The sequence below is a fragment of the Sciurus vulgaris genome (genome assembly GCF_902686455.1).
Source record: "Sciurus vulgaris genome assembly, chromosome: 8".
NCBI classification, from domain to species: Eukaryota; Metazoa; Chordata; class Mammalia; order Rodentia; family Sciuridae; genus Sciurus; species Sciurus vulgaris.
Genome location: NC_136468.1, coordinates 69,157,486 through 69,170,941, shown reverse-complemented (window position 1 = coordinate 69,170,941; position 13,456 = coordinate 69,157,486). Strand labels below are relative to the sequence as shown.

At 38.7% G+C, this 13,456-nt stretch overlaps 1 protein-coding gene across 1 annotated transcript in view; it reads right to left on the bottom strand.

The window, feature by feature from the left end:
- Positions 1-13,007, bottom strand: part of PRKAR2B (protein kinase cAMP-dependent type II regulatory subunit beta) — a 101,754-nt gene extending 88,747 nt beyond the window's left edge. Inside the window, exon 1 of the mRNA XM_079150032.1 lies at positions 12,443-13,007. Within this exon, the coding sequence (XP_079006158.1) occupies positions 12,443-12,743 (301 nt within the window). The 5' untranslated portion in view covers positions 12,744-13,007. The remainder of the gene's footprint in view (positions 1-12,442) is intronic.
- Between the last annotated feature and the right edge of the window lie 449 nt (positions 13,008-13,456).

Below are 13,456 nucleotides of genomic sequence, written 5' to 3'. Positions count from 1 at the left end.
CAACCAAAATATTTACCAAAGAATGGATAAAGTATTTATTTATATGAATATACTACATAGCAGTTTAAAATAAACTAGAGCTGCATGAATCAATTTAACATCTCAAATACTGTTCTCGAAAACAAGTTAAAGGATAATAATATACATAAAAGAACTTTTTCATAAGGCCAATTTATACAAACTTGGACTAAGTTTAAAACAGCATCATTTCTAACTAATGAATAAATGCCTAAGATGTACTCATACGAAACAATGCACAGGAAATATAAATACCAAATACTGTATATGTGGTGTATCTTTAAAGAAAAAAAAAAAAAAAAGAGTGCCAAAATTTGTTGGCGCTAGGGATGGCTTTCATGCTTGTTAGTCTGTTTTTCTTTGTATATTGGAAATACCTCACACTTTTAAAAAGAGAAAAAAATAATTCTCTGCTCTACTTAGTTTGGGCAGGTAAAAATCTCTCCCTAATGGTCTGATACTATTAGTTCAATGAGATTAGTTCACATTGTATTTTTATGCTGAAGGTGCTTCTCAAGTACTTTCATTCAATATCCTTTTTACAAATGAGTTTTTGTTAAAATTCAGACACTAAAAATACCTTTTAGATACTTTTAAAACAATTATAAGGTAATTATTATTAAAAATTGACAAAAAAGTCCTAAAACTGTTGTTAATGAGTCAAAACAACAAAACAATCGAAGACCTTTGAACAATTCAATGTGAAAATAAAGATACAAATGGATTGTCTTTCTTCCTATCTAAAACTACATTAAGACATGCGCAATTTGTAGTAAAACGAGTATAGAATTTTTTTTTTTAGGAATTAAATAACAAACTAATGTAAAACTTGGAGAGGTATAAATTTGTCCCACAAGAGCTTACTTTTATAAATATTATGACTTGAGGAAAAGGCAACAAGCTGTCAATTTAATGCAACTAATTTTTTCCAATTAATTTATATTTCAGGCACATGGTCATGTTTTTACTACAAGCATCTGCCTCATTTAAATAAAGTACTATTTTCAGTGTTCCTACCTACTCTGTCCTAAATTGTTTAAAACTGACTCGTAAAACTTAAATAAGACCATAAACTTGGAGACTGTACACACACAACTTTATTTATTCTACCAGTTTAACAGTTATTCTCAAAGGAAAGAATGGTGTGAAAACAAAGCAAAGCTTTAATCCATCACTTTTTTATTTTTTTTAAGTCAAACTATTTACCTTGAATTTGAAATGGAAGTAAAGGAGGACTTGAGTTTTAAGGACAGTGGGTACTTTAAAAATTGAGACAACCATAAGACTCAAAGATTTTAATTTTATATTTTCATTAATAATTTTTTAAATACTACTATTACAATGCCTTGAGAGCAAGCTCTAGCTTTATTATATTTCCAAATCAAACCTCATTTAAAAAAAAAAAAAAAAACTGTCACATTCTCACTAACTTCTAAAACTTGCAGCTTGTTTCTTTTCTTTCTTATTTTTAACCAATCCACAAGGGATGCTTAGTGCATGCCACACACTGTTAGCTCATTTATAACGACAGACCTCTGATGTAGGTACTGTCACTACTCCTTTTCATAAATGAGGAAAATGAGGCACAGATCATAAGGTACCTTGCCAAAGGTCCCAAAAGTTATAAATGGCACAACCAGGATTAAAACCCAGAGTCCATGCCAAAATCAAAGTCAAACTTTTAGAGAAGTTTCTGCTATTTTGGATTTTTCATTCCACTACTCTTAACTTTTTTTGTATTTTACTTTTTTTGTATTTTACTTTTTTTCTGGTACTAGGTATTCACATCCCCAGCTCTAGTTTGTATTTTATTTAGAGACAGGATTGCTTACTGCCTTGCTATTGCTGAGGTTGACTTTGAACTCCCATCCTCCTGTCTTAGCCTCCGGAGACACTGGGATTACAGGCATGTGCCACTGCACCCAGTCACTACTCAAATTTTTGGCAACTAAAAGCCACCTTGTTTTGTGTGGATTTTTGTAATAGTAAACTACAGCGTGTAAGAATTGTGAGGCAGAGGTAAGGGAGCTCAGTGACCACATTCGTCAAATTAGGAGAGCAGAAAAATTAAAAGACTGAAATGAGAGCACAGGAAAGAAATGAAGAAGATAACATTAAGTTTAGGGCAAAATTATCTGCAGGTTGCTGAAGAACACGCAAGTGAAGTGCAGGGAGTAAGTGGATATGTTAATATGAATCCTTAAGGGAGGTTTATGCTGGAGTTTGGGAAAAACTGGGGGCCCCAAAGAGCAGTGCAGTAAGGGGAGGAAGGCAGCATGCAAGGTGGTAGGAAGGAGAAGCAAGGGCAGAGATGAGAGTGGACAAAGCAGGTTTGGGACACAACCCCGTCCAGGTTTAGCACAGGGCTCATGTAAGCAGAAGCGGTGAAATACAGAATCAAGAGGCTCACACAGGGTCAGACCGACACCTCAGTCAGAATGTGAAATCTCTAAAGGGAAGACAAGCCTGTGTGCCTTTATTCTCTGCATTTTGTACAGTGATAATATGTCAGGTCTAAATATAAGCCTCATTTTTAATAAAATGAAGTTTGCTTCTATGTAACTGAAGAAAGACTAAAGCATTTTAAATCTTGTGAAAATATTTTAAAATGCATTTTATATAAAGGATCATTAGATTAGCATTTTTAAATATTTGTGTGACTAAAAGCTTCAACCACTGTACACTTATAAACCCTTACTATTAGACATTTACTATTTCAATGAGTTTTAAGTGTGCAAAGATTTGAGCACCCACTACTAGCAAAACACAACACAGAGGAAAGACTCAGGGGACAAGTATATTCCTACAGGTTCCTGCTTGCCTGCAGTGAGGAGCCCTGTCTGCGAAGCTTACTGTGACAGAGAGTGCATATTCTTCCTACCATATTGACACTATTCACATCAACGAGGGAAACCTGGGAAGATTTTTGGTAGGGTTTGTAAACTAACCTTTGGAGAAAAGAGTGAGATTTAGCAAAACAATATGCAGGATCAAGAGAAAAACTTCAGTGAGAATATTTATCTATATCAACTTACAACCATGCCTTGTGCCTCTATAAATTGTGTTTTATTTGCCATTTAATTGACATTTACAAAAGAATTGCTTTTATGGCATGTCTTTTTACACTTAAAATTACTGTAATAGGTAATATAATGCATGATAAACATTTTTTTGAAAGTTATAAAACAACAAATAGTGAAGTCCTCCTCCTAACAAGTACCATCCCCAAAGGTGTCCTCCTAAGGACACCTAAGACTAAGATATTATTCCTAAGAACTATTGTTTTAAACTTACACTTTCTTCTAATTCTGACTGGCATTCCCACAATTTAGTGATTCTTAAACATCTACAACTATGATTCTCCTTGTCCCATTCACAATTTTATTCCCAGTGATGGAGACTGAACCCAAGAGTGCTCTACCACTGAGCCACATTCCCAGTCTTTTTTATTTTGAGGCAGAAAATTGCAAAGTTGCTTAGGGTCTCACTAAGTTGCTGAGGGTGGTCTCAAACTTGCAATCCTCCTGCCTCAGCCTCCCAAGTCACTAGAATTACAAGTGTGCCACTGTGGCCAGCTCCACCTACAAAATTTGCACCAAGAACATTAGTACTATATAGTCTAGGTCACAGTTCAAGATGCATACAGGAATACAGAGTTAAAAGAAAAATCCTGGATCTTCATTTTCTAGGTAATTTTATTTTCTTCTCATTAGAGAATTTTCCTCTATATTCCACCAAAATTCTGTTGAGTCAAACAATTAACTTATCTAATGAATGTTTATTTAAAAAAAAGGAGTATGCACACATGTACAACTAGGTCCCTGCCTGCGAGTCCTTCATAATCTAGAACTTAAATCTGGGAACTAACCAAAAGTGGATCACATCTTACACATTAATAGAGATCAAGTTAAGTTGTATTATAAGTTGTGGTTTCCAAAATGGAGTTCATAAACCCTGAGCCTCTCTGTAAGGCAATCCTTTGAGGCCTAGGACAACAACACTGTTTACAATTAATTTTTTCTACTTCATTTCAAATTAATATTGTGGGAAGCTTATATATAAACAATAAATTAGTATACTGGTAGATGTATAAAATTTACAAGGACATTGGGAGTGTACTCCACACTCAAATATATGTGCTAATAAGGATGTATAATAAAATAGGTTTAGAGAAATAAACAGTGTATGAGGTGTATATTTCTCAAATATTTTATTGAGTTTCTAAAGTACATGAAGTGGTAATCTGGGAGGAAAAAACAGAAAAAGTCAATTGAAAAAGGGCTAAACCACAAATTTTCAGAAGAAAAAATAGGTAGCTTATTTTTTGGTCTGTTCTTTTCAGCCACGTTATTGGCTGAAGAGTTACAAAAATGAAGTGAAATCAGAATGCCAGGTTCAAATCCTGACTCCACCATTTACTTTGGGGAAGACTAAATGATGTATATAATGGGCCTTGCTCAACATCTGGAGCATAAGCAGCCAAAAATGTTATTATTAAAGAAATAGAACATCATTTAACAAACATTAGCATTCTATAAGGATGGGAATAAAATAGTTGAGTCATGTTTTAATTCAACATGACCTTTTGGAAAAATGCCTTGTTTTGGTCTAAAATGTATAAAAGCAAATAAGTTTTTCACTCTTTTTTTGTGTCCCCCATCCCCTCAATATCACTCCCATGAACTGTTTCAACTTGGAACAGCTAATGTAAATTAGTGTCAGTCCCTAGCCAAACGGATACAGGAATAACTGTATACAGTATGTCTTCTTGGCTTGGTTTTTATGTGGAACATGTGTTTATATTTTGACCTTTTGTCTTTTTCAAAAATTAGGAAACATTTAAACAGCAGCAACTGGAATGATTTTTTTTTTTCGTTTCCAAACATTATTAAGCTACACATGGCAGAACCTATTGCTGAGACATTTATAAATGTTACACCAACTGTGTTTATATTTCTGATTTTTTTTAGATTGTTTTGTTTTCATGTAAGCCATGACCTGAAAATTTTAGCTCAAATTCTTTCCACAAAATAATTACATAATGGAATGGTCTGAGTCATTTTGAAGTTCTGAGACACAAAATTCACTTCCATAAAATAAAGATAATGATCAGCATCACAGTGAGGTTTTTACAGTGGGGCTTTGTCATCACAACAGACTGTGGCTAAGACTGCAAAGACAAGAACGAGACCCAACACAACAGTAATGCATCCAACTCAGAAAAACTGCTGCACTGGGCATGGCAGCACACACCTGTAATCCCAGTGGCTCAGGAGGTTGAGGCAGGAGGATCAAGAGTTCAAAGCCAGCCTCAGCAAAAGCGAGGCACTAAGCAACTCAGGGACCCTGTCTCAAAATAAGATACAATGTAGGGCTGGAGATGTGGCTCAGTGGTTGAGTGCCCCTGTGTTCAATCCCTGGTACCAAAAAACAAAACAAAACAAAACAAAACGGCTGCACTCTCCATTCTCTTCCACCTCAAATATGGTCTAATATAAAGTTTCACTACTGCACTGAAAAAAGAATCAAAGAGAGAAAAAAAAAAAAAAATATTTGAAGGCAAGGTCCCAAAGTACTTTTCTTTAGCCCAGCTGTTCAAACCATACCTAGCACCTGGATGGAAGACCAGAAAAATTCACAATATGTAAGCTAATGTAAACAGGACAAAAAATGTTAGTGACAGTTCTATGAATAAGACCAAATTTATAAGACCAAGACCTACTAAATTCAAGGAACTTCTGCCTCTTACCCACCTCATCTTTAAACAAAACGGATCACATCTATACTCTGAAATTGTTTCTAAAGTCTACAGTGCAAACTTAAAAAAGAAAAAAAGGAAGGTATTAACTCTCAAGAAATATTTGTGCTGTGAGTAAATGTGAGTGACTTCTACACCTTCCTTCTCCTAACTGGCCACCCCAGGTCCTGGCCTGCTTCTAGTACTGTGCCTCTGTACACTTCTAACACAGACACTGTGGTCAATCACATTAATCCCCTTCACTGAATTCCTCACACTAAAATATTCCACAGTCCCCAACTTCCACCATAGGCCTTCTCTATTGCTATTACTCTCGATAAATGCCTTTCTTAAGGAGTCATAAACAAACTCCTAATTGACAGATTCAATGGTCTCCTGTCAGTATTTGCACAGGTGAAAAAGAAACACACTTGTTTTTTTAACACAGTTATGAACCAAATCTTGACAGCTGGAAATTTACTGGAATCCATGCGATGAGATTTATAACAATAAATTACCATTCAGTATTTACTCCTGTTCCAAGACACAGCAAGCACATCACTCTGTGCAACCTCAAATGAAAAGCTATTACTCTCTTGCATGAAATAAATTTTCTTTTTAACACAGGCAGAAAAAGTATCTAATGCTTCAATTTTTGCCTAGGTAATTTTATTGTATGACCTCCCTTTAGACAAAGTATGAGTTACTTAGAGGAAGCCGTCACATGTCTCAGTTGATTTTCCAGCTCTGGCTTCTCTCTCTCCCAGCCCCTTCTGGATTTTCTCCTTTTACTTTCCTTCTCCAAAACCCAAAGTAATAGGTGGTTAAGAGCAGAAATAACAGATTTCAAGTCCTTTGATGTCCCAATTTCAACCCCTAAAGCAATCCACTTAATACTGCTATTTAAAATGAATAATGTTCTTAACTATTCTACTTCAAAAATTATCATCTCTAACTCAAAATATTTTTAAATCTTCTTTAATACTACTGTGTTATGATCATAACTAAAAGAATGGCATCAACATTTTAGCCATTGTGGTGAATGATGTAATCCATTTCAAGAGGATTTAAAACTATCACGTAAATCTCTAATAGCCAAAGACTACACAGTGTCATTAATTACAAAATCCTGGAGCTCTTAGCTACAAATTATAAGTTGAAAGGATGTGGAATTTATTACTGTGCAACAGAACTTCACATTAAATCCTAAATGGAGCTGCTGCTTGAGAAAATTTCCTACATCAGCTTTCCAAAAAGTGTGAATATTAGATTTATGTCCATAAAACACTATGAAATTGCTATTCTACAAAGGTTTATACTTCTACAAGGTTTCATACCAATTAAACAATTTATTTAAATGTACTCAATGCTTGCTATGTACACTATCCAAATGGTCTTACAAATATTAACCCATTTATCCTTGTTACACCTTGAGGTAGGTACCTTTTTTTTTCTTCTTCTTCTTTTTGGTACTGGGGATTAAGCCCAGGGGTGGTCTGTCACTGAGCAACATCCCCAGACCTTTTATCTTGAGATGGGGTCTTGCTATACTGCTTAGGGCCTAAGTTGGTGAGGCTGGCCTTGAACTTGTAATCCTCCTGTTTTAGCCCCTGAGTTACTGAGATCACAGGCATGCACCACATCTGATGAGGTAGGTATACTAATGCAGCAACATGCCAATGTGTCTAGCACAGAGTTTCATACGTAAAAGAAATATCTGAATGTTTAGTTTATCCAAAAAAACTAATGTTCATGGACATTTCTCAAACTGATTAAGTGTATTTGAGAGGTTCATAATATATTAAAAAGATATTTTAACTTTTGGTCAGTACAAGGTACTATGACTATTAAAATAATTTTTTTTTAGTCAGATATTGGTGGGGGCAAGTTGCAGGAGGCAAGAGCTAACAATTGGCTGTTTTGTCTCATAAAAGCTTCTAGTGACCATAGAGAGCAAATTCTTAAAAGAGCATAAGGAGGTAAGCCCAATAAATTGGCCAACAATTCTTGAAGGTTACACCTACTCTCTACAATTTCCTGCTACCAGACCATGAACTCAATTGTTGGTTAACAGAATGAGCCAGTTAAGATCATTTTCACAGCAAATTCTTGGGCAGTCAGTCAGTCTATTGCCGCTATTGCTTCTGCTACCTAATTTCAGTGAAACCACATAAACCATTCAGACAGTTTTGTGATTTTTATTCAAGTTACAAGAAACTTGGTCCTAATTCTGCATCTGATAGAGATGGAGAACATTTGCTCATAGTTGCCTAAGGAAACTTCTTTAGACACACAAATATTCTCCACTCTCCTTCAGCCATTTCTTTTCCTGATAAATAACTTTATTCTCTTAGTCTCGCTCCACCACAAGCTTTAACTTACCAGTATCTTGCAGTCTTAAGGATCACTTGTAAATTCTCCATAATCCCTTTAAGTTGTTACAAAAAAAAAAAAAAAAAAAAAAAAAAAAATTAAAGGTAGATAGGTTCTCCAACAAAGATTTGACAAAGGTCAGATTTAAAAAGTTTAGGTCACAGTTACTGCCTGATAAATTTCAACTTAAATATCTTTGATGTGCTTGTTTCATAAGGTATGATTCTCTATTTGTGGTTTGTATATATACAGAAGAAAGAAAAATCAGTTCTTCCATGTTAATTTTTTCCCAGACCAACTGCCCTGCATGTACTGGTATGTAGTCTATTTTGTTTAATATCTGTTAATTTACCATAATAATCTGAATTGTATTTACTTCATCTTTAATTTTGGCATTTTTCACTGAAGAAATTGTTGAACACTACAAGATCTCACAATGATGCCTACAAGAAACTACTAATCACCATAGATTTTACTCCAAATTAGTAGTGATTTAACTCTTTGGGCTACTATAAATGCTTCTAGTAAAGTCTAGGCTTAAGGACACTATGCTTTCAGAAGTGACACGTGCTTTCTGCAGGATAAGGACGTAGGAGGCAGAGTAGATGCCAAACAGTCTCCATTATAGCTTCTTTCTAGCCTTCAGGAGTTTCCCTAAAGAGGGTCACCATAAGCCAATGTGTTGACCTGTAGGCATTAGAATGATAGTAAACAGAAAGTTATTACTGAACTGATAAAATCAGAGGAGAACGGAAGTGGAATAGAGAAGCTACCAGCAGAGAAAAGATTCCTTTGGAAAGGCAGAAAAGAAGTAAAGCCCACTTTCACCCATCTGACTAACTGGCTTGGCACCATCTGCAACCATAGCACTTGACCCTCAAAAAATACTGAACCCTGGACCAGACCAGATTTCTCCAGTGAACTGTAGGTGCCTGGTTTTCTGATTAGCTCTCCACATTATGAGGCCGACATCAGAGGCTTGATCCTTATGTTACTCAATGAACACCAGTTTCATGGGCAAAATAACCTCAATATAACATGTTATCAATACCATCATTTATACTAAAGGGATTCATGACACAAGATGTGAACCAACAAAGCAAACCTATTATGAATACTGGAAAAGTAACTAGGAAAATCTGACTTGTGAGTCAGTTCATGGAACAAATTTCATTTAAGAACTCTCCAATGGTCTTGGACTTCAAGGTCAGACAGATGGTAAGGAACCAGGCTCTGCTACTTACTGGTTCTGTACACCACCTTGGACAAGTTAATTTTCCAAAACCAAAAAGATAAAACACATTCAAAGTCTCAAGGAGAGCTTGATATATAAGGGGCTAGCACAGGTTTGAAAAGCCCCAGTGCCTTCTGCAAATAAACCTGATAAATCAAGAACACAGAGATGAAGCCAGGCTCACCTGTGTCCCAATCCTGGTTTTACAGCACACCAGCTATGAAACACCAGTCAATTGACAGCCTCATCTTTCTCATGGAGCTAGGATAATGAATGAAAGCACTGAGATAGTACCTAGCACACCTCAAACGTTAGCAAATAGCATTCTTTATAAATGTTATTAAGCTAAGGAGGCATTATTCTATGTTCAATATTTTTCAAAGTATGTTCAGGAACTACAGGTATCAGCATGCCTGGAGATGTCTGGTTAAAAACAAAACAAACAAACCTATGTGCCACCCTCGCCTATTCACATATTTGCAAAAGCTGTCCAAGAATAATACCAAGTAATGTTCATTTCTGAATCAAACTTCGTTGAGATGCACGTGAAAATGCAAAACTTATTGATCCAGCTGGTCTTATGCTGCGTCAGTAAATTAAGACTTTTCTTCCAACACTTATTCTTTACTGTGCCAAGAGAATTGCACAGTATCTGATGGATTTTCTTTGGCACTTTTCCGGATGCAGACATTAAACTGATGGCTTTGTTTTTTAGGTTCACTCCTGATGTTCTTTTTCTCCAATGTACTTAAGTATTTTGACTCCCCACAGCCACACCCACCAACTCTTGGTGGGCAAAACTGGTCTGCATTTTTGTACAACTTCAGCCTCCAGAGCAAGTGTGTGTTTATAGGTTTGTTAAAAGGAGGAGGGGAAAGATATTGATTTGATCCAGATCAAAGTCTAAAATATTTACTGTTTGGACCTTTACAAAAAAGTGTGCCAGATACTTTGTAGCCTACAATTAAGTGTTTTTAACTGACAATTTACTTTTGAAAAATAGGATTAGGATAGAAAATATCGAAAAGCACTGCACCTAGAAGGAAGTACTGTTGCCAAAGTTTCAGTGATACATGCAAACACATATGTCCACCGAATAATTAACAAATTGTACTTGGTTGCAGTCAAAAGTTTTTAAAGTCCTTGAGCATCAGGCAGGGGAATAATTAGCACAACCAGTTAACAAGTATTTACTAAAACTCCAGTTGAATAATTTTTACATTAAAAGTGCCTTGGGAAATATGAAACCAAATAAAATACCCTGCTGCTTACAAGTTAACAGCTTGTTTCTTACATTACAAAATGAAAATTATATCTTTTCTGTGCACAAATACCCTTTGTATAGGGAGAAATTGGACTCATCATTGCACAGTACTTCAAGAGCATTATACAAACAAAATATTTTAGTTACATTAACAAAACTATAGAACATATATAGGTTCAAGCCCTTAGTTCCTAGATCCCTCCAATCTGGGAAACAGGTCCGTCCCTTTCTTTGTATGTGTGCACGTCTGTGTGTGCATGCCTGTGTGTGCATACATGTGTTGGGAACATAAAAGAAATATTAGATGCCACTGTTCTCTCTATGTCATCCATTATTGGCTTCTCCTTTTCATCTATATAAAATAGTATTCTTTCTCTTGTTCTTGCTTCTAATAAGAAAAGCCTTCGATTAATTTTTGGGTGCAAAAAGAACAATTAAGACTATGATTCTCCTATCCTGGGAAACACTAAAAAGTCCATAATTGAAAATTTAAGAAACACTCTTCCCTTTTATCTTCATATAGCACTAATTTTCAGGGTTTCTGTGATTATTTTGGACAATATTTTAAAAATGCATTAATTGTACAACCCATTTCAACATATGATTAATTCTGCAAAGAAAAGAAACACCTTCCTAGGAAGGGACATGAGGAAATGAAATGACACTTTTAAATGTTTTCATTATACAAAATGCACTGCGGACACACAAACCACAAGCAGTATAAATAAATAAAAGCTGGTGCAATGCTGCATGCATGTTTGCCTTACGCCACAAAGAGAAAACACTGTACTGCTTGCACACCATGGTGTTTTAGCTTGGGATACCATAAAAATGGAATTTAGGCATGTTGTGTAAATACAGGAGGCTGTAAACGTGTGTGTCTGCGTGTGTTAGGCAAAGAGGGTTGTAAGCAGAAGGGGTGGGACTTGCCAAAAGCAGCTATTTGAGAAAATTCCTTTTCTTTCCCATTCATTCTTTCTAGCTTCAGTGTCTGGCACAGTCCTTACAATTACTCACTGGCTTTTCATTCTAAAGACAACCAACAAGCTTTCAGAACTTCCTACAGTGTTTTTCACACACTTTTTATTTTTTAAAAAAGCACCAAAGCATTCAATATGTGTTTTATATGAAAACAACAAACCATTAGTCCATTTCCTGGTTCCAAAGACCCCATGGGTTGCAGGCTATACAGGATCCTTTGTTGTGTGTCCAAAAATAACAAGACGGTACTGGTAAATTGGAAAATAATAAATTACTGTTTCCAAGAGTGTCACAGTTAATGCCATACATTTTGAATTACCCCAGTGAGTCCTAATTCATGCTCCTTTTAGTGAATCTACCGTCCTAACAACAGTAAAGCCAATCATATTGAACACTCTGCCTTTTCTCTTTGGACACACCATTAATAAATTTAAGGGCTGAAAGAGGCCGCCCAGTGGGCCAGTTTCCTTTATTCATAATGGTATCCTCCAGGCGAAATATCTCCAACCACAGTGAAAGTTGTCCTCCCAGCAAATGCCCACCCCAAACCGGACCAGGAAGAGAGCAGGCAGATGGGCAGAGGGAACCGTAACCTTTCAGCTCTTGCACCTCCAGAGACGGGGAACAGGGAGGGCATGACAAGAGAGCAGAGTAGGAAGGTGGGCGAGTGGGAGAGACAGAAATGGATGCTGAGGGGGTGGGCGAGATGGGAAGGTAGGGAAGGTGGAAAACGCGGGGAGAGGTGGGTGAGCGTAGCTGCATGATTCAAGAGCAAAGGCGGGGAACGCTGGTGGGCAACCAGGGGCCCGGGGGCGTGAAGGTGTCCGGTCCTCACCGTTGAAAGCGCCTGCTTCCGCGGCCTCCTCCTCCTCGCCATTCTCGGAGTCGGAGCGCATGGGCTCCTCCGCGAAGTTGACCCCCTTGCTGGGGGTGCCGCCCCCGGCGGCTGCGCCCGCGTCCCCCCAGGTCCTGCCCTCATGGCCGAAGCGTGCGATGCCTTTGCGCTCGTTCTCCTCCTGCAGGCGGGTGAAGTGCTGCAGCGCGAACTCCAGCAGGTCCGCGGGCTGGTGCCTCAGCACCTCCACGGTGAAGCCCTGCAGCAGCTCCGTCAGCCCCGCCGGGATCTCGATACTCATCCTGCCTCCGGGCTGGCGGGCACCTGAGCGCCGCCCTCGCCCCTTTCCGCTATCGGGTCTCGGGCCCCGCGGCCAGGAAGCGAGCGCCGAAGGCGCAGGCGGCGCTACCCGCAGCGAGCACGGCGCACTGGGCCCCGGCGGCCCGGCTGGCCCGGCCCGCGGCTCCCGGCGCGCGGCTGCTCCGTGCGGCGGCGGCGGGTGAGCAAACGCGGCCCCGGGAGGGCTGGCAGCATCTCCAGCTCCTCCCGCTCCTGCCGCGGCCGCGCCTCTCCCCCTCCCGGCGCCCCGCCTCCGCCCCGCCGCGGCGCGCCCACGTGACCCCCGGAAACCATGGCAACCCCCGCCGGCGAGCGCCGTGCAAGCGGCTCAGACCGCTGCAGGGCGGAGGACGCTGACTGGCGCGGGCGCCCTAGCAGGGAGTGGGACTCTGCTGTGAGCCAGGGGAAGCAGCCCCGCTGTCCACCTGTCAGCAAGTCTGGGAGCCGCGGGCCAGTGGTCTGAATTCCCTTACGTCATTCACCAGGGGAAACCCTTAGAGCTGGTGCCTTGCGATTTACCCTGAAACCCGCCACCACCTAGGTGGTGACATTTTATTTTCCTCCCCAAATCTAGTTGAATTGACAGATAGATGCTGGTGATGTCTTTTGTTTAAAGTCAGGTAGTGGTACTGGTTCACTTTTGGTCAAAGAAATCCTATCCCATCTTTGTGACAT